Below are 24018 nucleotides of genomic sequence, written 5' to 3'. Positions count from 1 at the left end.
TTCATCAAGTCTGGACATCTTCAACATCTTGAAGTGGCCCTGGGCCATCTCTCGGTCCCAAAGCCCGCTGACATGACGATGTAACCCTCCATATTACACGACACTATACCTGAGGCTCCCAGCCTACAAACGACAAGGAGATTGTGGAGATGATACCCAAGCATGCCTGACTCTTTGTCCTTCAAAAATTGATCTTTCTTTTTTTCCCCTTACCTCGGGGACACAACGGCCTCCGACAGAGCTCCGGGTAGGAGAGACTGAATATGTTGCATGTTTCAAACGACAACCCCATGGAGATTTCGAGGTTCATCAACGCCAAACCCCTGGTGGGTTATTCATGGTCTCCTCTTGGACTGTTGGTACAGTATACTCATGCTAGTCCTGAGTCAGTACGACCTGCAGCCCAGCCCTTGGCAATTACTGCGTAGACTTTCCTTCTGAGGGCTTTCCTGGAACATCCCAATCTTGTAAGGTACATCCTACCCATTCCGGCAGTAGTAAATCTGCTGTACGAAAATTACATTCCAGCACATTTCTGGCCATGCTTTTGATGTATCGGAGATTGATTTTGACTCATCTCCCTTCTCATGACCCGAAGAGAGAGAATGAATCGACTTTTGTCGTTGTCTCAGTAGTTTGTAGGTGAGAAGGACTCGGACTGATTGAATTCACTGTCAAAGGACGACACTGGTATTTCAGATGACATTGGCATTTCACTAGTATAAAAGGCGACGTCCCGTACCGCAAGCATACTGAACTTCTAAAGTAGTGTAATGGTAGTAAGTAATCGCCCTGTGCAGTGTGCACTAACAACAGCCCAGATTCACGGACCACAGACTACAGTCTGCAGTCGATACACCCAAACGTCCGCCACCGTCCCCATGCCGTCCGGAGGGACCGTAGAATTGAAGGATCCACATCTTCGGAGACCCGGACCAGCAAAAGGAGACTTAGATTAGTCGATATGCAGGGTGACGGGAGCCATATGGAGATCGAACACCGTCAACCTTGAATGGCCAAGATCGCTCGGGACGATTCGTTGCAAAAGGTCATCGTGGTCGGTGGTGCACAGGAGCAACATGAAACCTTGATCGATGAGATCTCTGAAACCTTGGCAAGAAGAGATTGCCGAGCGGGACAGGATCCATGATATGACCCATTTGAGTCAATTGGGGGGAGGTCATGTCAGTGTGAGGCTGTGAGGTAGCCGAGTCGAGTGGGCTTCGGAGCACCCAGCTGTGACCATCAATTGGAAAGTATCACCTGTCAGAGGTATTATACAACCCTTGTGGATCAGACTTAATTTGAAACGGCTATCTAAGAAGTGCAATCCCCGGGTTAAACTGAGTTCTGTTCGTGGAGTCGCTTACAAGCTCGACATCAGATGCGTCCTGGAAGTAATACGTGACGAGTCGCGACCTCGAGATCGGAAGATATTAGAACACCGTGGAATAGCTGATTGATGGTCTCGTTACCATGGTCTCCCAGGAACGGCATGAATACCAATATATCCGAAGCGAGTGATTGGAGATGACGCTAAATGAGATGGAGTAGTACTTTGACAGAATCCTGGCCCGAAAATCTTAGCTTGAACAAGAGGGAGGTCTTTAGACCACTAATCACGGTAGTCTAGATATGGATGGATATGGATGCTACGTCGACGAACATTCAACAGCGTCCTCCAGATTGCTTCTCCACAGGCGTAGCAGCATTGGTGAAGTGATGCCCGAGGTGACCTCGTCAGGTGTGAAGAGACAAATTAGCATATAGATCCGAAATCTAGGGAACAGACCGCGTGGCTCCTTTTCTGCACAAATGACTCTTTCGTAATTTCGACCCTTTCCGTAGCCCTCGAGGCGCCACGACCGAGTCGGGCCGTACACAGATTTGTTGACTCTCCATAGGAAAGCAGAGTGTTGCAACTTGCCGCACCATGTATATGGCCAATCATGTACTCCATAGTCCATGGTACCTGAGCTCTGTCGCTGAAATAGTGAGCGATTCTGCCCCCAGAGCTAATCCTACCAAATAAAAATATGTTCTCGGACACTAATGCGTATCCCGAATCCGATAGACTCGTATGGTCGTTTACTTCCGTCGCATGACTGCCCAGTGCCCACTTCGCACGATGGACTTATGTGCAAAGTATTAATTACCAGCATTTTGTTGAATATCATCATCACACAAGACCCAGTTAGTCTAGACCCTCGTGACTCACAAGATGCCCTTGCTCTTCACTCTCAGAAAGTGAATTCGATACCCCGGCAGCATGACTAGACGGGTCCCATTTCGAAGGTCGATAGCCGAGGTCCTCGCCATGTGCCAGGTAGCTCGCATATTCACGCAGTGCAGTTGACAAATCTTATGTGGATGGTCATATAGGGCAGGAGCCAGTGCACTCAGGCACTGTTATTACGATGCGGCTCGGCTAGAGGACGGTGGAGTTTCTCTTGTTTCAGAGGGTTAAACTGTAAATCCGGTTAGTCATAGGGTGTCATTGCATGTGGGGAGTGATCGCATCGAAGGCTACTAGACTCCGAGTTCCGATATGAATGATATGAGTGTCTACAAGTGGTTTGTTGTTGTTGTTGTTGTTGTTGTTGTTGTTGTTGTTGTTGTTGTTGTTGTTGTTGTTGTTCTTGCAATGGACTCGCACCGGGGGAACGTGGTCCATTAGGGTATGTACTATGTACCATGTAGTCTCATAAGAGTCGGAGCGAGTCAAAATGCAGCTCTAAATAGATCCTGCACCCTTGTGCTCAGGAACTTGCATCATTCAAGTCATAAATGGTCGAGTTAGCGCGCAGGGATGGACGGCAGCTTGAGAAAAAGACCAATTCCAGGCGCATCCGGGCGGCTGGCTCGGCGAGTACCGAGCGCCCGGAAGGCAAAGTCGAGCTCTCCGCGAGACCCCGGTCAATAACAACACTGTCATGGGGATGAGAACGGCGGGTGAAGCTGTCAGTTGTCTGTCAATGATGAATATGTATCATGTGTGTAATTCAACATGTGTCCATCGCGACTCCATCTCTCTCACTCTAGCCAAGGCCAAGAGACAAGAAAGATGAAACCGCTCAGTAGCCAATTCCCGTTCCGTGTCAATACAGCAGTACCAGAAGTACCAGAGAATGTCGATAAAAGTCAAAATGAGAGCATAAAACAAGAGGCGTCGACAATTGGCTTCCATCCACAGCCAATCCCGATCGCAGTTCCAGCGGTCGGCTCGTCCAGTGCAGATGGACCAGGACCTCTCACGTAGAGAGTACTGATTACTGAGTGTCGTGGTACGAAACCTCCAGCGTTCGTGCATCATGTTTGGCGATTGGCTCAGGCAACCTGTTTCAGGGATCAGAGAACGACGTGGGACGAGATGTCTCCATCGTCTCCGTCTGCGGCTGTAGTCAGCACCCTTGAAGCTTCCTGCGAATTGCGCTACTGAGCGTGATGGTTGGCTCCTTCATCAGCCGCTTCGACGCTTGCTCTCGTCAATCTGCCCAGTCCGACGATCGTCTTCCGAGCCTCTGAGTGGCTCTCAACCTCGTCCACTCGTCCACTCGTCCACTGCACTCCCAAGAGTCCATGTGTCTTCCACTCCACTCGGCATCCATTGACTCGAGTCCGCACGGTGCTGGTTTGGGAAATGGAGCTTCCCACTTGAAACATGCCAGTTTTTCGAATCGAATGGAGTGCCGTTTGTGACGGACGTTGAACTGAGTCTCTTGGGCACGGATGCGACACCTCCCACCGCCACATTGGGCCACTCATCGTGTCAGACTGCTGTGCTGAAGGCGTATTCCCATCTGACAGAATGAAGCTTTGTGCAATGACTGGTGGATTAGGGTGTCTGATGATGACTAGGATGCGGCCTCCGTTTGAAAGGTTTAGATCTCCAGCTTTTCAGGCTCCAGATTCCTGCAGCCGTCAGGACGGCTGTGGTGTGCACAAACCAACGTCGTACTGAATCTCCTCCACAGTCCACAGACTCCACAGGGCATGAAGAAATCATGTCCTGATTTTCTGACCTATTTTCCACAAAATAAAAATCAGGAAAAAAAGGAGAGCAAACGGTGCTGAAGAAAACGGAAAAGAAAAAAAAGATGACGGTGCTTGACTCATGTCGAGTATAAAACCTCCCGGGTTGTCACTGCACCTACCCTTCCGTCTTTTCTTAGATTTTCTACAGACATCTCGCGATCTCTTCTTCTTCTTCCGTCGTTTCACGGTTCGACATTTCTCTTCAGCAGGCTAGTCCTGTCTTCCATTCCCTTTCAATCTTTGTGCTTGGTAGTCATCGCCTGTGGCGAGCATCAAAACACTCCTTCAACGATACCTTGTCATTGCTGCGAGCAGCCAAGACATTCTATCACATTTTCCATCCGGAGACATTGTCATTGTTGGTTTCACCAAGCCACAATCACAACAACGAAAGACAGAGGTTCTGTTCGATACAGTTTTGCTCTGATCCTTGACAAAGGTATTGTCTTGATCCCCACCCTTTTCCCTACAATCATCACCCATCGCCCACAGCACTGGATGCACCCCATCCCCTCGCATAAAAGCCAGAGTCATGGAACCTTCCACTCTGTTACAACCCGCTTCTCTTACAAACAATCTCACGGGGGCTTTTTCTTGTCCCGACCTCACACACTTCCCGACGCATGTGAAACATGTGCAAAGTACACTGCTACGCTCCAAACACCATCTCGAGATACTGCCAGTTCCAGCCGAGCAACTCCTTCCCTCTTTTCCATCAACATCCATGGCTGCCTATACATGCTTCTACATCCTACAATTGCCCACCTCCATCAAGCCTCCCTGTCCATCCATATATAACATGCCTCTTCCAGCATCTCCTCACTCTCTCCTCTTCCTCCCAGATCATCAACTTACTCTTCTGGTGCAGGAAGCCTATCGTTTTGTCTCTGAAAATTCTTCTCGACTACCAACGTCCACTCCCTCATTTTTTTTGAGTATTCATTTCGTCGGGTACGACTTGAATCTTTACAACCCTTTTTTTTTTCTTTCGAAGTCTTGATCTGTCGAACCGGTTAAAAAGTCTCTTTTCCACCTTCGACCATGTTCGTCAAGTCCTTTCTGATCGCTGCCCTCGGGGTGGCTGGCGTCAATGCCCATATGAAAATGGCTTTTCCCGTCCCTTATGGCAAGGACACCCTTGATAACTCCCCCCTCAAATCCCAGGGTGAAGACTTCCCTTGCAAGCTCCGCGGTAACACATACACTGTGTCTACTGAGAACATGATGGAGATCGGAGTCAATCAGACCCTGCAGCTCCTTGGTCAGGCCACCCACGGTGGCGGCTCCTGTCAGATCAGCTTGACTGAAGACCGAGCCCCCACTAAGGATACCGTCTGGAAAGTCATCAAGTCTTTCCATGGAGGCTGCCCTACTAAGCAAAGCGGAAATCTGGGTGGTGATGCCAATGCCATGGATCCCGACACGTGGAAGTTCGCAATCCCCGAGGACATTGCCCCTGGCAAGTATACACTCGCCTGGACTTGGTTCAATCGCATCGGCAACCGAGAGATGTACATGAATTGTGCCCCTGTCACTGTCACCGGTGGCTCTTCCAAGCGCGACGTCGCACCGGTTCAGAAACGAACCGCCAATTATCCGCCGATGTTTGTCGCCAACGTCAATGGCTGCACCACTCAGGAAGGGGTCGACATTCGATTCCCTCAGCCGGGCCCAAATGTGGAGACGTGGAAGGAGGATCCGAAACTTGCTCCCGAGGGCGTGCCTGCTTGTTCAGGTGTTCCCAAATTCGGCGGAGCAGGCGATACTACAGCCTCTGGCTCTTCTGCTGGTTCCGGCTCGGGCTCCAGCGGTTCTGGCGCCGGCACCGGCTCTTCTTCTGGCTCGGGCTCGGGCTCGGGCGCTCAACCTGTCTCCTCTACCATCGGGGGTGGTGCTCCTACGGGGTCTCCTTCTCAAACAGGCGCGCCTGTCCCCGTCTCGACAGCTGCACCAAACCAGACTACAGTCCTGAGTGTCCCCCAACCCGGCCTTCCCTCTACCAGTTCCGTCGCCCCGTTGCCCTCGTCCACCTCGGAACCAAACAGTCAAGCTGCGCTGTCCGGCCCCTGCAACAATGAGGGTAGCTGGAACTGCATTGCTGGTACCGCCTTTCAGCGTTGCGCCAGTGGACAGTGGACCCCCCGCAGCAGATGGCGGCAGGTACTCGGTGTGCCGCCGGTCAGAGCCCGGACCTAGCAATTTCTATGGCCAAGGTAGCTCGCCGCGCAACTGAACTACGCTTCCGTAAGCGTCTCCTCGGTCAACCTCATCATGCCTGATTTGATCCATTCTATAGATTTTATTCATTTCTGGCAAGGCTTCAGCTCGTGAACCATGATCGTGCTTGTTTTTGGTGTCGCTTGTGCTCTGCTATGTTTTGATGCTTTTCCCGGCGGCTTACTAGAAGACTGGTGTACCTTAGAAGGCAACGAAAAAGAACATGTGATCACAAGGCATTGCTTAGCTTCTTCGGGAGATCTCCCTCTGTTTGCTTCTCTGGCAGCTGTTCTCTCAATAAGAAATGGACGACTAGTGCGAAAGGTCTCGGGATGGTTACCGGGTCCAACCTGGCTCAGTAGAACGAATGAGAGATGACACTGTGGTTGCACGTTACCTACTCATGCAATGAATCCATCTATCGTTGATGATCTAGATTTATAAGCACCTTCATGTTAGATCTGAAGTGTACAGTTTCTGCGCCACCGTAACACACTTTCTAGCTCTAATGATCTTGGATGCAGAAATATACAAGAAGAGCAGCATGTTGGCTGAAACAATCAAAGGTGACAAAAGGACATCCAAAGTCCGTGGTAAGGCGCCGAGATCACGAACTACCAAGGTTCAAGCGCTTCCTTCTGTAGGGACGTGGTCTATAGTAAAAGTTTTCGTCGCAGCCGCGCCAGTATGATCGTAGTCTTGCCACCAGCCCAAATAAAAACGCCGATCCGAGAAAATTTGATCAAGGGTGCTGTGATCCGGTGTCCAAGCGCCCTCCAGATATTGATCGAGCAGTCTCGAGTCCGCCACGAGACTCGCGACGGCGGCGATGCTGCAAGGGCTTTTCGGGAGGACAGTGTCTGTATCGAGGAGCCACGAGCCAATGATTCCTAGCACGAGCATCGCTGCGAGCAGGCCATCGAGAATTCGTGTGGACGTTGCGTCTTGTACCACCCGAAGCCGATTGGAGCTAGTCATATTGCCCGGCAACGGATCGTGTCTAATTGTATCGTTGGCGGAGCCGCGTGTATAATTGCTGAATTGTAACGCGTTGATGATTTTGTGTTGTCGTTTGATTGCTTCGATCACGACGGCATCGTCCTGCGCGTGCTGGAGATTTTCCACGGGAATGGCATTTTTTCCAGATACCAGGATTTGAAAGAACCCGTCAAGTGCTGCATATATACCGTTTTTGTTCAGTACCCACCACTCCGGAATGGGGGTGTAGAGATCCGGTGCTGGCTTAACCGATGACTCGTCCGGGACAGGAGGATGGTCCAGGTCGATTTCCATGCCTGGTAACTTAAAACGTGTCGAGACGTCAACTGTCTCGGCGAACTGCATGCAGACCATTCCTGCGATATGTTTGACGGCAAGGTTTTCAATATAGCCCCATACGTACGTGACGGTGTAATGGGTCTGTCCGGCCACGCCACCGGCCACAGAATGGCAGTTTCCCTGCGACGAGTACCCAAACGGTTGGGTTCTCTGCTGTTGGCCATTGAAAAGAGTGAAGTTCCCATAAGTGTCCGTATTGTTTCCGGGACACGCCAGATCGGGTGACTGCACAATGAGTCCGTATGTTGCATTCGAGGACTTTCCAGTGCTAGTCAGAACTGGGAGGAGGTCTTTTTCTGTTTGTATATGGCAAACTGGTGCGGCCCGAAGTGCAGGAACACGTACGTCGACAAAGGAGCCGTTGACTTCTGACTTGCTCATGGACGTGTTCATTGACAGTTTTGCAAAGGCGAGCTCTTCGTATGTCCATGGCGGGAAGCTGAAATTGTACTGGAGCACATATTCAGAGGTGAGAATCCCAGCAACTTCGCCGACTTCATCTGTAAGCAATTGAGCACCCGGAATGGTACGAGGATCAGGAAAACCCCCAACTTGGGTGAAATTCACAGAGATGTGTGTTGGGACCTCAACAGTGGAGTAAAGTCCGCTGACAACAATTGTCAGCAAGAAGGCAGCACCTGCGGCAAGCGTAGTGATCTGAACAGCAAAGTGCCGCGATTGCATGGACCGAAAAGTGTTGTTCAGTCCGAGCGCATCTACGAAGCTGATGCTCATTGCATGTCGAAAACTTGACCCGTCTTTCTTCTTGAGGCGGGCGTATGGAGCCAGACACTTGATGTTGAAGTTCATGCCTGCGAAGAACATTCTCGTACCAGACATGACTAGTGCAGGTAAGATAGTCCACAGGTAATGCTTAGACTCGTTGGCAGAAGACGCATCGCCTAGACCCTCATTAATCCGAGAAAGATGAAGCAGAACTTCCAGAGCCGCTATCATTGACGCAACCAACACAAAAATCACGACCCGAGACCAACGTCCCGGAAAAGGATTCCATTTGCTATATTCGAGTTTGACGGATTTCGACGGTGTATCTTGTTCCATTTCATTCCTCAGAACTTTGATGGGTGAATTGTCAAGTGTGGTTTCCGAGAAGAACTGTTTGCCTGCAAGACTGCTGTGGAGAGCTTTCTCAGATGTCCCTCCAAGCCCACGCAGTAGATCACGAAATTCGCCACTTTCGGCCGTAATCGCAGCAATTGATGCAATATGCGCGGGATTCCAAGTGGCAGTGGTTCTATGGGCCGTACGCAGGATCATCAGCACCACGAGTAAAGTTATCAGTACCAGGCAGGCTTCAATGCCACGAAGTGGGAACTGTAGCACGACAACTCGATTCTCCTTTACTATGGCAGAACCCGTCGTATTCCGATGCGTTCCGGCTGATAAACCACTGTGAAGGAGTTGAGCCGTCATTGCGCGATAGTACGCAGAGGCTGAATCCCGGAGGACACCATCACGCCACAGGTTGTCAATTGTCACATCCGCTCCTATCAGAACTAGTCCAATCTTGAAACTGTCCAACACATAGGCATCAAGTGGGAATGGACGATACAATTCCACTGATCTGAACCCTGTGGTAAGACTGGCGTTCTTAGAAATGAGCGAAGAAATGTCTCCAGGGGTGATGCCAGGCAGAGTGAGGCTTTCAGCACTCAAGACCTTCAGCTGTACTTTATTTGACAAGAGGGTCGTGGAGTTTGCCTTGGCTTGGAGATTGATAAGAGATAGTGTAGGCTTGCATATATAGACTAGTGACTGGTTCACTGCAATATCGACACCCCAGTAGGTAGTGTTGCTGGGAGGGAAGCGGGCTGGCGGCGAGGTGCGGAACTTGTGGCCGGAAGGTCCAGAAATTTCCAGCATTGAGACAATGATGCGTGCGCCGTCAGTACCATTGATATTTTCGCATTGCCCATCTTGAAAATTGCCACTTTGTATAGCTAATCCGCTCACAAGAGCTTGATTTCTTATAGAGCAGGAAGGCGTGGTCAGCTGCCAGTCCTGGATAACTGCATTCTTTTCAAACGTTCCATCCTTGTGGAATTCCGTGGTCAGATAATAGAGGCTCTTTTTTTTGACATTTGCAGGACTGCAGTCCAAGTCGGCCCCTAAGCCCTTAATATGAGCTGTAATCTCAGCATCGGAGCTTAGACTGGGTGCCGAGAATTCTTGAAATGTGACGTTCTCGTTGGTACCACTTGGGTAAGTGAGGTTGTCAAATAGAACACCATTTATAATGTCCCAGGGCTGTGATCCGACTGTCTCAAGTCTGGCTCTGTTCGCTCTGAACTCGTTGTGCAATTGGACTGGTATGTCGCTTCTCGGGACGTAAGTTTCTCGGAGGGTGAGTAAACCAGTCGAAAAGACAATGACAAGTTGCAGCAATAGAGAGCACAGGAGTCCAGCAAAAACAATCTCGTGTTGGTTGCAAAATGCCTTCCACATGGCCACTGGTTGCATATCAGAGATGTAATCTAAGAGCACGCTCTTCTCAGCTGGCTGGGGTCCCTCCAGCATCGATCGCCAGGGAGCATTTTGTTTAGATTGAAATTCGACACGCGCCCAGAAAGTCGTTATAACGGTCAATATAGCAGTTGGTCCATACGTCCAGAGGTAATGACGGCCTTCAGAAGATGCCGCAATCCCATTGTGAGTCTCCGACGCGTGGAAGAGGGCTTCAAGTGCAGTGATGGTGGAAATAAAAGTGAGCAGGAACAGCAGTAGAACCCGCCTTCGTAGATAAGTCGGACGCCAGCCTTGCAGGCCGGCATTAAAGGACGACAAAGAGACCTTTTTAGGTAACACAGCAAGCATGTCGACCTTGAGCAGCGCAGGGATCGAATCGGCCTCTCAGCGGCAATTGACCGAGTTTGGGCTGTAGGAAGAAAACGAGGACCAGCGTCTTTACAATTGAGACCAGAAAAGCGAGATGTGCTAATATGTTTATTGCAATCACGAGAAGCAGGACCATCAGATCATACGTATATGATTGAATTCATGAATGCTGCTGGAGCCTCCGAGGCCTGTGCAAGGAACGTGCATTGCCCAAACGCTGGCCCCATCTGAGGCGCGTAGACAACTGAGTCGAAGAGCTTCAAGGTAGACAGATTGATATACAGTGTCCAATGAGTAGAGCTTCTGAAAGTGGATTTGAACTTGGCAGGCTGAACACCATTTCATTCGTTGCGAAATCGATGACACGAGGTGATAGGCCGAAGGCGTTGTTGATCCACCGTGTGACAAAAGCCCGGGCGCTTAGGTCGATGGATCCAGGGCCGGGCAGACTCATGATCCTGACCCGTCCACTGCGAAAAGCGCATGTTTGCAAACTCGCTCAATCAAACCCTAACAGACGCCATCGACAAATAGGTTTGATACCGGTGAGGTCTTGTGACTGGCTCGTGTTCAGGGCGCCCCGCCCGCCTTGGATGCTCCCCTGCTCCCGCGGTGAGCTTTCAACAGCGTTGTAGCAAGTAAAATATCGAGGCCAAACCATGAGGTTTATTTCTCATTTATCAATCTGCATCGGTATAGATGGAACAGCGCGCCGTTTCATGTTTCTGAAAAACATCAGTAAGTGGGCGCGTACCTCCTAATATCAATTATCACCGAATAAAAAGGTAAACCCGAACCTCAATTCATCGGCGTTTCCGTGTTTATTGCCGCTGTGCATGCCATCAAGCAAGAGAACAAGTCGAAATGATTTTCAGAGTCTGTCTCGAATAATTAGCCCTAGCTCATGGAATTTCGTTATCAATAACATCTGTGTCTGGATTCGGAGTGACATGGCAAGGTTTGTCGATAGGTGCACACTTCACGGTATGCTCGTAGGATTTAACACTTCACCAGAACGAGAAACGGCTCTCAATAGACTGATACCTACCGCACTTGTGGACCGGAACGCTGCTAATTTCAGCGCTTTGCGATGATGTTTTTTTGAAAAAGATGGCACGAGGTTCAATTAAGATTGCTTTGTGATAGTTGTAGTAAGTTATAATAACGACAGTCTTGAAAGCTACAAGGCGACAAATCAATTAGTGCAATTCAGCGGACGATAAATTGACTCCGAGCGCTCCGGGCGGCTTAACTGACTCAAGTCAGCCATCCAAGGGCTGTCGAGTCACATGGTGATCTTACATAAGGAGGTCTGCACACCTGGCTCAAAAGGCATACCGTAGTGATTAGATCTCATTCCTCAAGATCACGTGAGGGAAATTGGGGAAAGTGGATGACGTGAGCATGCACTACTGGCCCCGCAGCGACGGCTGGCTTTCCTCAATCAAGTAACGAGGGTTTAGGGTTCTTCAAGACCCACGACAGGCCTGGCTCAGTAAGCGAAAAATTCCACAGGACACGCCGAACTGGGCAATTCTTTGGACTTCAACCTCACCATCGACATCGACCGACAACAATGGCCTCCCGCCCTACCGTCTCCATCGCCACGGCCGAGGGCAAGCCCTCCGGGGCCACCCAGCCCCTGCCCACCGTTTTCGGTGCTCCCATCCGCCCTGATATCGTCCAGTACGTCGAAATACGCAAAATGTCGAAGATGAGGGAAAAGCATCACGGAGGTGCTGACGGATTTTGATTTATAGGCAGGTGCACACTGGCATGGCCAAGAACAAGAGACAGCCCTACGCTGTGAGCGAGAAGGCTGGCGAGCAGACTTCTGCTGAGTCCTGGGGTACCGGTATGTCAGGATCAATTTACTCAACCAAAGATGGAAATTTCCGTGCCACATTCTCGAGAGGAAAGCGTGACGGAAATTTCTTCCACTCGAGCGTCTCAATCGCTATGGAAAGCTGACCATGGGAAATGCTTGTTCGGCTAGGTCGTGCTGTCGCTCGTATCCCCCGTGTCTCCGGTGGTGGTACTCACCGTGCCGGTCAGGCTGCCTTCGGTAACATGTGTCGCTCCGGTCGCATGTTCGCTCCCACCAAGGTCTGGCGCAAGTGGCACCAGAAGCTCAACCTGAACCAGAAGCGTTTCGCTACCGCCTCTGCTCTGGCTGCTTCCTCCGTCCCCGCTCTGCTCTTCGCCCGCGGTCACCGTGTCGCCAAGGTCCCCGAGGTTCCTCTCGTTGTTGAGTCCAAGACCTTCGAGGGTGCCGCTCTCACCAAGACCAAGGCCGCCATTGCCCTGCTCAAGGCTGTCGGTGCCGGTGAGGACCTCGTCAAGGTCCAGAAGTCCCGCAAGCTCCGTGCTGGTAAGGGTAAGCTGCGTAACCGCCGCTTCCGCCAGCGCCGCGGTCCTCTGGTTGTCTACAACCCCGAGGTCGATGGCAAGGAGCTCGTCCGTGCCTTCCGCAACGTTCCCGGTGTTGAGACTTCCTCCGTCTTCTCCCTGAACCTCCTCCAGCTCGCTCCCGGTGGTCACCTCGGCCGCTTCATCGTCTGGACTTCTTCCGCCTTCGAGGCCCTTGACCAGGTCTACGGCACCACCACCACCCCCTCTTCCCTCAAGAAGGACTTCCTCCTGCCCTCCGCCATGGTTGCCAACGCCGACCTGACCCGTCTGATCAACTCCTCTGAAATCCAGGCTGTTGTTCGTGCTCCCAAGGGTGAGGCCCGCACCAAGCGTGTCAACGTCCAGAAGAAGAACCCTCTGCGCAACAAGCAGGTCATGCTCCGCCTCAACCCCTACGCTGCTGCTTACTCCAAGCAGAAGCTTGGTCAGCAGAAGGTCGAGGCTGGCAAGCCCGAGCGCGCCTCTGCTGAGTTCGCCAAGGTTCTGGCCGAGAACTAAATTTGCTCTCGCGACTGTTCTTTGGATTTGGTGAAAAATGATAGTTTGCAGCAAAAATGAATCAATGACTTTTTGCAATACCCATGGGTCTACTGGAGTAATAATGTGATCGGTTTTCTCAAGTTGTTTTCTTTTTCCACTTGCACTTTTGTTACGTTCCTTACTCACGGTAGGTTGTCGTAGTCCTATGTGCTCGTAGGTTTTGACTGGACATGAGATGAGACATGTCGGCGCCACGATTTGACACATGTTACCAACCTTCTACTTTTTCAACTTCAGTGGGGGGCATTCCGAGTCTGGATACGAGACACATGATGACAACTGAGGAAACATTGCACTCATGCTCTGAAAGTTGCTGGTGTGCTAGGAGCTGCCCCCCAGGTTGTTGCGCTTCGATTTTGCCTTATTGGTGTACGACTGTCGACGCATCGCGAACCAATAGCGAGGACAAGAAATATATCCTCTGATCGTTACGCAAGACATCCAATTCGCTTCTACCGGAACCGCGCATCATCGGCCTAACAGAGCTGCATGGATGGATGACGCTGTCCAAGAACCCAGGAGTATACCATGAACTAGCAGGGATCGGACATTCAGTCCGTCAGCAATCGTCTCATCACCGGCCATGAGGTTGAATATTTAGTGGACCGAGATTCAGTCTTAGCACTTATTCATACTTTTTCATCCATTGGAGTGCCTGGGCTGTTGTACGAAATCTGGCGTTGTCCCTGAAGTAAACTACCTACCTACCGACCAAATCCACGGACAAGCTCCGCTCAAGCTTCACGCCTAGGTACCCAAAGCACGAACAGAAACGGGTATACTTGGGATGCGACCCTTGGCAAAAATAGATCTGCCTTGTCCCTGTCCCCGATCAAGACTACCGTCTAAGCGAGAAACATTCTCCTCGGGAGCGGAGGAATCCCACAACCCGACTCCACGCGAATCTTCGCTGGTTGAAATGCCTCTGGCGCAGGTGAGACGAGAGAGGATGGAAAGATTGGAGGATGGATGAGCGTTCGAGTCGGACCAGAGAAATAATTGATTGTTTCGTTGATTCGGCTACGGCCATGGGCGACGACTGCTACTGCCCGTCTGTGGCGTGCGAGATTCCAGGTCTCGCCCGCTCTTAAACGACCTTTGACTAGTCTCTTCTTTGGATGCATGTGGAGTTGAGGCCCGTCGGGCTGTGATCGATTTACACATAGGATCCACACGACTGATCAACGGTTGAACCCTGTGCGAGGGATCATGGACATATGAGGTTCTTGTCTTCGGCTTGGTGTTGATGAAGTGGGTGGGATTCTTGTTCATGTGCCGAGAAGAGTAGCCATCAGGTAGCGATCGCGAGCGATTTTCAAGTGGACATCGACTTTCCACTTCAGGGCATGCCTCGCGGGGGTCGAGACTGGTAGCAAGTGGATGAAACGGAAAAGCTACTGGTAGTCAAAGTTGGATATTTCCACGAGCGGCAAATGGACCAATACGAAAGATGGGGTCGGATGTTTAGACTCGACAATAGTTGTGGTCAGGTGGTCAGTGATCACATGTGTTCGTACTTGGTTCTTGACTGGGAGCGAAAGCCAAATCAAAAATGAACCTAGGCATGTCAACATATCCTTCAAATGCCATCCTCGGGCACACGGAGTAACGTCCCTGGACCGAGTTTGGAAACCGACACTGGACACGAGCCAACGCCATCATGACAACAGGCATCTGTTGATTCCCGTTCTCCGCGGCACACTTCCCGCAAGATATCAAAAAGAATCCAGGGAAAAGAAAATGCAGGAAGTCGACGCCGTTCCAACCCACAAAAGTCAATTAGCATCTGAAACGACGAGCTCAAGCCGCATGCCTTAGTACGCCCGGGTATCCTTGTCAAGCGCAGACTTGACCCAACACGGTAAATGCGCAATTAGACAACGAGGAAAATCTCCGATTCGAACGACGATCATGTCTGTCAATGGCCTTGAGTGAAATTAAGCGTTAGATTAAACCTGGAACATACTTAATCTGAGACGATGAAAGCCGCAATTGTGGAATCGCCTCAATTCAGGGCTGCCGATGCCCTTTGCATGTGAATACCGACGTTACAGCGAGCGCGAGAGACGCCTGTTTGGGGCTAGTATTGAGAGACCGAGAAGAGAAGACGCTTTGCTTCTTTTTCCTTTTTGGGGTTACTGGAAAGCTTCGCATTCTCGTATTGTGTGCTTGTCACAGTGCGGAGTTTTATGTGTGTGCTGACTTGCTGGGAGCGAAGGCCGTCGTACAAATTCCGGGCACACTTGATCTCGCGGATCGACGATGATCGAGTCAGGCAATCTGGAAGCCGCATCCCAACATTGATCAGCGAGGACTGTAGAGTGCTATGGTCTACAACAGACGGAGCTGAACCTTCCCGGTTCGCTCGCTGGTGATGCCACGTCCGCAAGCCCACCGACCCGATAGGAAACGGACGTGGTTCGATCAACAGTGCCGGGCAAAGATTTACTAGATGGAGGTCGGATCTTTCTCCCGTCAGCGTCACTGACAACCAAGCCTGTTGAGATTCTCCCTTGTGACGGGAAAGTCAACCGACCAGCCGAAGCGTAGGTAGGTTGCACGGCATGGACAAGGGGGGGGGTGTAAGTTGGACAGCAGGAGGGCGCCATGGCGCAAGGTCAGATTAGGGACCCGCCAATCCGGACGCTAAGAATAGCCGTCAGGGCCCGCGGCATTGCAGTAGATAGTCGGATATTTTTGGGATCATGATTCAGTCAGATACCGTCGGACTTGGAGCTGGTCCTTGTTGAAAGCGATCGATTGCAGGGGCGCCATGCTCTTAAGGTAAGGTGACGTGCATAGACCCGAGCAGGGAACAGGGAGCACGGAACAGGGAGCACGGAGCACGGAGCACGGAGCACGGAGCACGGAGCACGGAGCATGATGCACGAGGGATCGTGTACAAGCGTGCGATGGCCCCGACGAGGGGGTTGTGTTCTTGTCTCGGTCCTTGGCCTTTCAGAGTTTCCGTCCAGAGTTACAATGTGCCTGCCATCTTTGAGACAATCAGAGGGCAACGACAGGAAAGAAAGTTGCGGGCGGCTGGATCTCAAGGTTCAGGAACCAGCTAGCCGAGGTCGGTTGGACGAACAGTGGCCATGGACACATGAACCTTCAGGCGAATTGAGTTTGAACCGATAAGGTTCGATGACAAACCGATTCTCTTTGCCGTGAGGTTTCGATCCCAGTCGAGCTTGCCTAGAGTCGATGAGTTGACAAGATCGCCGAGGTCCCGGACCCAAATTTAGGTCGGAATCTCTGGACCGCATCAATGAATGGCAGCCAAGTGTGTGTATATGTGGGTGGGTGGGCGTGCACTGTGCATAATACTGGAACAGGACTCCCTGCAGACTATGCTAGTCAAGCAATTCTGGATGCATCCTACCTGTTGAGCCCACCAAGGGAGTCAGAATCTACGGCATGCGGGCCCGGCTCATTTAGAGTAGAATGGCACCTGGCAGATACTGAATCTTAGGTAAAGCAAGTGGCGCGAGTCAAGAGCAAGATGAACTGCGCAGCCTCGATAGCAAAACTCTGACTTGGGAGAGACGAACGGTGATTGATGACGCTGTAGAGGATCACCACTAACCCTTGGTGCTCTAAGAAGAATACAACACGGACGGTACATCACGCGTCTCGGAGGAGAAAATTTCTCCGGTCCAGTCTCACGTGAGTTTTGATTGGTTCAGATGGCGGGCAGCAGCAGCTTTGGTTCGGAGAACAAGGCCTTGATAGAACAACAGCAGAATACTAGTCTACTGAGCCGACTGCACTGGTCGTCACTGATGTCGTATCTGGTATAGGGAAGCCTGGTCTTGGAAGAAAAGTTTGCTCGAGCTCCCTGGTCATGCATTGCATGATGGTTCTTCTTGCCACCGACTAGGCCGCATTGGCTCAGCTCTCGGTGTACGAGTAGGGACTACAGTTGGGATCCTAAGCATGGATGGCCTAGCAAGTGGCTACTTTCTAGTTCTACCACATTCGTTTAGTATGGGTGGGCAAAGTACCTTGTTCATGGGCTTCGTCGCAAGGATTTGACCACGGTACGTGCCGGAACTGGAGGATCAGCATTGATGGTACCTCCAAAGGAGAGAATGGAAAATTAAAAGCTTCATGAGTCAGCTCCAGTGAAGACTTGGCCTGGATCACCCAATACGGCAGGTGAAGCCTCCACTTTCCTTTCACCGTGTCGAGTTTCCTCAGGAACATTTCCCACGGTGTGTGTCGATACTCGATACAACCGATGCCTCAACTTGTATCTCGCGTGGGTTTAGAACGAACAATTTCATCGATCTTGTTATAGCTCATACGTGCTCTGCAATCACATGACAATCTTCATCGGTAAACAACTAAACTAGTACACACCAGCCAAATAACCCTCCGCTGCTTGAAATCATTATCAAATTGCAAGCAAACATGATCAAGAGTGACGTAGATCATACCAGGAAACACTAAAAAGAAGACCACCAAAATCACACCGTCGACGGAAGTAGTAAACTACACGCTAGCTACATAGCTAGTCCGAAATGCTGTCGGAAACCGCACAAACATCATAAGAAAAGTCTTAAAGCCTCTCGCATACCAGACTTGGTAATGCCAGTTGGGCGCCATCCTGGTCATATCCCAGTGAGCGATGTCTCACCTGCCAGCCAAAGGGGAAGGAAGCTCCATGTCATGACAAGAAAAAAAAAATAAGAAATTCAAGACCCCGTCAGCCTCGACGAACGACTAACGGCTTAGACGTCTTACCTGCGGCACCAAAAGGCTGTACTATACGCTACCGGCATTCGATCAGGCGCTACGCAAGGTGGATTCCTCCCTGTGTAATGTGTAGTGTGTACTCCAGGATCTGGTTCTCAGAAGGTCTGGAAGCATCAGTGGCCCACGATATACCGAATTTCCAACACTTTACGCTTTCCCACCCTCTGGCATGCAGTAGTAGAGTTACACAACATTAGCGTTGGCGTCGCTGCCTCTTAGTTCAGGAACCGGGCGTGGGCTAATGCTTTCTAGCGCCAGGATGTTGCGAATCGTACAACAAGATGGAGTGCAATTTTCTCACTTCCGGGCACACTAGCTCGCTAGCTTGGTGCAGAACTTAATGTTAGCACCGTATTACTGAAATCTAGGAGCTCCGTTGGAGTCCGAGATCATTTCGCTTTAGCAGTAGTCACTAGACAGTCCACAGTAACATTATTATGGTGTGTCCTTCCGACGGAACCATGAATGAACAGAGTATGATGTATGGCACGCATGTGAGATTGAGAGAGCCGGAGGAGACGTGAAGGATCCGGTGATAAACTCTTGGCTGAAAAAAGGGGGCTCTCGGGCCAAAACAAAAAGAATTGTCTGAGAAAAGTTCCACCGTCAGAGGCGCCCATGAGGCCAAGCGTCAAACCATGTCCGGTCGCTCGCTAGACAGGGTGTAGTGTCGGCAGAATGTGTAGTGGTTCTTCTACTGGACTTGACAGGAGCTAGGACAGCTTGGCCCCTCTGACAGCAAGCTACCGACAGGTACTTCGTACTCACGATTAGTAATGAGTACTTTGATGTACTGCAGTGTCCAATGAATCGTCCAGCTTGGTCCAATATGCGGGCTGAGGCGGACACTGAGTGTGGAAAGCGACACGGGCTGATGGCCCTGATCAAACTCGACTGTGATCCTGTATATAAACCTACCTAAGATCGTCAAGTTGTCGGTCTGCGCCCCATCCGACAGAATTCGCGGGCACTCGCCTCCGACTGGCAGGTGTTCCCTAATAAGATCATTTCGAAATACAGGTCAATGCTTCATGTGAAGCTTAGAGGAACAAAGGCTGGAAGCGAGCCATGCTGAAATAAATCGGAGTTCCGCCTCATCCATGACGATATCCAAAGGGCCCCCGTTCACTGCCGCGCGAAAGGAGATTTCGTAGGATCGCCCCCGTCAATGGTTAATATTCGTTCGGGCACGGCGCACGCGCCGTCATCTGGTTCAAGCTTAACAGCATTTCGAGTCATCAATCAAGTCGCCAAGGGCCTTCATTATGGGTAGCCGGTATGGTCAGCGAAACGGAAAACTTCACCACGACTCCAAATGGACCAGTGGAGGCTCCAGCCCCTTCCTCACATCATAAACATCGGCATTATAGTGATCTAGTGCCTTCATTACACCTAAGTACCCGGCTTTAGGGGCCACACCCGGTCCCTAGCGTTGACTCGGTATTTGTTCGGGTAAACTCATGACGCCGAAGACGACATGAACACAATGGTATTGAGGTTGCTCTACGCCGAGATCCATCCATTCTCTGGGAAAGAAAAGGAGAAGAAATTCGGCAAGGCCATCTGTTGGAGGAAAAATCCCGACAAGTCTCCCTGTCGCAATGCCGAGAGGATCTTTTTTCAGGTTCGGCTGAACAAGGTTTTTGTCTTACTTTCGGAAGCCCCGATCCTGCGAGAAACTGCCGATAGAACTCCTTTTTTCCCCGTATTCCTACTATGCAGTATGCACCATCCGACATTTACACCGTAAACTGAACCTGATTGACCCTGAACTCAGAGTCATAGCATCATATACGAATGACTTTTGTGTTGTGTGTGCATATATGGGGAATGTACATACATGCGGCAGGCTCACGAGCCACCTACGAGTACTACTGGATAAAGTTTTCTCATCAAGTCATTTTCTCGGCTAGCTTACTGTTTCCAACGCAGACTTCGCCCGGAATAGAAAACGCGCAAGGGGCATTTCGTGCCCGATTAGGCGACGATCCCGGTTGACATTTTGCAGATCAGATCGCCGTGTCTATGACGAATACAACCTTACAAAGACTTTTCACCTACAGTCCCCAACTGATTTGAAAATGAGATGCTACCCTCCATTAGCCTAATAAATCAACCATGTATATACGTCTTTTGACCAGGGTCACGCAGACGTCTCAAGGGGGTCAACATTTGGAGTAGTCGAAATAGTCATCACCGTTGAAACGGGCTATTTGACGGGCTTGGTGGAGCCTTTCTGGCTTTTTTTTTGGTCGAACCACAAAATGGTTTCGTGCGAACGGTCGTCAAAAAGGGGACACATCGGTAATCATCCATTAAAATAAGAATAATTATGCCCATAATTGTCCCATCTATGACGGCCAGTGCCTGCGGCTCTTTCGTCTGAACGCTTTGGCCGCAGCCCGGAAATAGGAGAGGCATGCAATGTAGTATGTAATTATGTACATTCAATAGACGGTTACACCCAGATTAGGTATGAATGTGCCACTACTAACACTGGATCTAACTATGAAAAGTCCATGGTAACCATGACGAACTACGTGGTCACTCGAGAAGCACAATCGTGTGAGAGGATACAAGTCGCCATGCAAAAAGGGAGCTAGGTAGAGGCTAAATCTCGTCAAACTTTTCGTCAGAAATCTGATGTTGAGGAGAATTTCAATATGGTTGTGCTGCTGTTTGAGTCTCATTATCACATGGGAAAAAGTCCACTGATGATGTCAATTTTACCGAAATGTCGATCCAGCCGGTTAGCGTAGAAAATTTCGATCATGATCGAACGTAGAGGTGTCCACTCCCGCTGCAGAAGGGGGAAAAGAAAATACCAAATCCGTGCAATCCTGTGAGTGGCTGAGTAGTACTAATACTAATTTACTAACTACAGTATATACTTGGTAAGTTGGTACTGGTAGTATAAGTGTAGGTACCTATTAAGCGCATGGCACACAGCACTTCCATAGTGGTAGTAGTAGTAGTAGTACTGTTGTAGTAACAGTCGTAGGAAATCTTTTCCGGATTCAAGACTTGGCATCCTCCCGACCTGTTGTCCTGTATACTCACACGTGTCCACTTGTGGCTCAACGACACAACACCACCTTTGCCAGCGAGCGAAATGGATGATTAGTGTAATGCACGTCCTAGTCTTACGAAGTACTCGTATTATGCTATGGAGTGTGAACCAACACAACCTCTGAGACATGATTCGACCGGCTTGGAAATGTCTGTTGACAGTCGACCCCGAGACATTCATATGCTGTAGATTCTTCTTTTGCTTACCCTCGACGCCCAGCCAAGTCTGCGGGATTAGATCCTTGACAACCTTGTCACTATTGTCCTTTTTCACCTATTCCATTCCATCCCATCCTGATCCCACTAATCAAAAAGCCGGACTCCTTGCCCGGCCCGAGGACGTTGAAAAAGCCTCGGTCCTGTATAGATGAAGGATCGACCAGATACACTCGATTTTCAGTCATGCCTCCGACGGGAGTCGTTAATTCATGATTGTCACCGGTCTCGGCTGCTGGAATCCGAAACCCGACCTTTCGACTCCTCGACGGGGAAGGGAAGGGAAGGGGGGGGGGTGGGCTTCAGGTCAATCCCATTCATTATTCAACCACTCTTCATCCTCCATGTAACCGAGGACAAGGAGGGTCCCTGTGCCAGGATTGCCCTCCTATCGGTGTCCACCCAGTTACCCACCACCGACCGCGATCCGTTGATCTTCGTTACGATGCTCGTCCCAAAAGAGAGATAAGCCTGCGGCCCCAGCACCGGAATCCAGGAGGTTTTGCCTGTCTGGGCATCGAGTCCCCCGCGCCACCGGCCGAATGGACGCCCGCGATCCACCGGTGGAGGCGGATCTCGACCGGTCATTCTTCCGGATCCTAAAGAAGCTCGGGTCTGGTCTCAACCGTGCTGCCTATTATTGATTGTCGACCTTGGATTGTTGCTGAAATTTTGGCAATTGAGGGTCTCCGACAGGGGGAGTGTGTCTTATATTTCAATATGGTCTTATACGGGAGACAAAGAATGGCCATGGTCGCATGGTCGGGACCAGGGCGAAGATCCAAACCGAAGTCGCCTGAGGATACCGTATTCGGCGTGAATTTCATCGCCTCGTTGCAGGGGAGATCGATCCCCCGTCGTCACTCCACAGATCGTATTCAAGACGTCCAATACGCATTGATGTCTTTCAGGGGGCGTTGGTACGTCAGGTCGTCAGGGCGTCAGGGCGTCAGTGACTGTGTCTGAAAATCATAGTGTACTACTGTACGGTATGATTATTCTTCAATCTTGAGTCTTCTTGACAGGTGTTTGTCGCAGGTTTTCAGGTTTCCTATCGATAAGGCCTCTCGTTGTCAGTCTCATGGCCACACGCGCAACTTGGAAGCGGGTAAATGAACAGCCGGATCTCGTGGACTCTCAGCCCTTCATCAAGCTCATTGGCATTACGATGGAACGGTAAGATGCCATGTCAGGTCATGTTCCCATAAAGTTGATATTTAAGAAATCCCGGTGCTGCATAGGAATAAACTAGTGGGCACTGGGCAGTGGCACTGCTCTGCGAAAAGAAAAAAGTATGATTTTCGAGATTGCTGCACAACCATAACTCAGTGAGCGAAGAATAGAGTTCGTGAGATTAGATCCCGACGGTGTCCCAGCTGGAGCAGGCCGCGGCCCGGCTACTTCCTGTCAGCCTCGTACATCCCCGATGAACCCAAGAAAGCAGAACATGGACAGGTTGATCTTCATTCTTGCGGATCGAAAGCGTTTCATGATCCCATCAGATGAAAATGCAGAAGCTGAGACGAATGAGGGCTTCGGATGAACCGAGGTCCGAGTAAGGTGCGCCAAAGAGTTAGTTGAGTGGTAAGGCAGAATGATTTCGGACTTAGGGGTCAATGAGCTGCTTGGACGGGTTGAGTGGCCACGTCTACTTTCGAACGCGTATATCAACCACTGTGAACACCGGCACTTGGCGACGTACGGCTATGGGACACGCACATCTTTACCTAGAGCGTCACCCTCATCCAGTGGATAACTGTCGGACATGAAACCTTCTGAGCCATGGTGGAGAGACGGTATACCTGGGACCATGTTCACATTCTGTAATTTCTGTCCGAGATTTCTCTGGAAACATGCATTCGGGGCAGAACCAGCCTTGTCATGTAGATCTAAGTCCTAGAATATTACTCTGAAGCAGCGAGCGGAGGATTAGGCTTGTAAAGCGTTTGTCAACGGCTGGAATCCCATGACCACTGCCAATGATGACTCCTGCACCACTCTCATGAAATCACCGTCTGACACCGTTGGAGAAAGATCACGTCTGCGTCCTCCATAGCGAATTGTTTGTCTCATTCGCTACCATCGACGGGATACATGCAAAGCAGGTCAATCTTCCATGTAGGCATGCTCCATCTACTGGCTCGATAATGAATGACTGCTTCAGTTGGATCTCCGTCTCGGGCTGAGATAATGCACGAATAGTGCGCAGCAGCGGTGATAGTATTGATCCCGTACGTACTATGATCCACTTTCATAATGGGGGCTTGACTCAGATTTAATGGGTCATCCATCAATCATTTGTTACCGACTGAGTTTCTTGACCTCGAAAGTGTCATTGTCAAGACAATGACCCACATGAAGATGGTGCCTGCGGACTCCTCTCCCCCACGTCGATTATGGTTCTCTCATTTCTCTGACATCTTCATGTGAGCAGTGCCGTGAAAAGAAGTCCAACTCAGGCTGACCAGCGCGGCGAAGCGCCGTTTTTACAGTCCTTGGACCCTGAGTTGGAGAACTCTGCTCTGATCCACCTGGGCTATGGGCTAGTGTTGAGAGAGACCTTGGCACCACTTG

The 24018-nt window shown here is 50.5% G+C and overlaps 3 protein-coding genes across 3 annotated transcripts; 2 read left to right on the top strand and 1 right to left on the bottom strand.

Annotated features, from left to right (window-relative positions):
- Positions 1–5076: 5076 nt before the first annotated feature.
- N7539_000429 (lytic polysaccharide monooxygenase AA11 family protein) lies at positions 5077–6231 on the top strand (the record flags this gene model as incomplete). Its single annotated transcript, XM_056930033.1, has 1 exon — positions 5077–6231. The coding sequence occupies one exon, from the start codon at positions 5077–5079 to the stop codon at positions 6229–6231; it is 1155 nt and encodes a 384-aa protein (XP_056794326.1).
- A 645-nt stretch (positions 6232–6876) lies between these two features.
- N7539_000428 (DUF3433 domain-containing protein) lies at positions 6877–10425 on the bottom strand (the record flags this gene model as incomplete). The annotated part of the gene is made up of 1 exon (XM_056930032.1): positions 6877–10425. The coding sequence occupies one exon, from the start codon at positions 10423–10425 to the stop codon at positions 6877–6879; it is 3549 nt and encodes a 1182-aa protein (XP_056794325.1).
- A 1597-nt stretch (positions 10426–12022) lies between these two features.
- N7539_000427 (60S ribosomal protein uL4) lies at positions 12023–13356 on the top strand (the record flags this gene model as incomplete). Its single annotated transcript, XM_056930031.1, has 3 exons — positions 12023–12132; positions 12207–12301; positions 12443–13356. 3 exons carry the CDS (start codon positions 12023–12025, stop codon positions 13354–13356), a joined length of 1119 nt encoding a protein of 372 aa, XP_056794324.1.
- Between the last annotated feature and the right edge of the window lie 10662 nt (positions 13357–24018).

This window comes from Penicillium diatomitis, assembly GCF_028827545.1.
Source record: "Penicillium diatomitis strain IBT 30728 chromosome Unknown utg000001l_segment0_segment0, whole genome shotgun sequence".
In the NCBI taxonomy this organism is placed as follows: domain Eukaryota; kingdom Fungi; phylum Ascomycota; class Eurotiomycetes; order Eurotiales; family Aspergillaceae; genus Penicillium; species Penicillium diatomitis.
The sequence above is the reverse complement of the archived record's forward strand: the minus strand, read 5'-3'. Positions and strand labels throughout refer to the sequence as shown.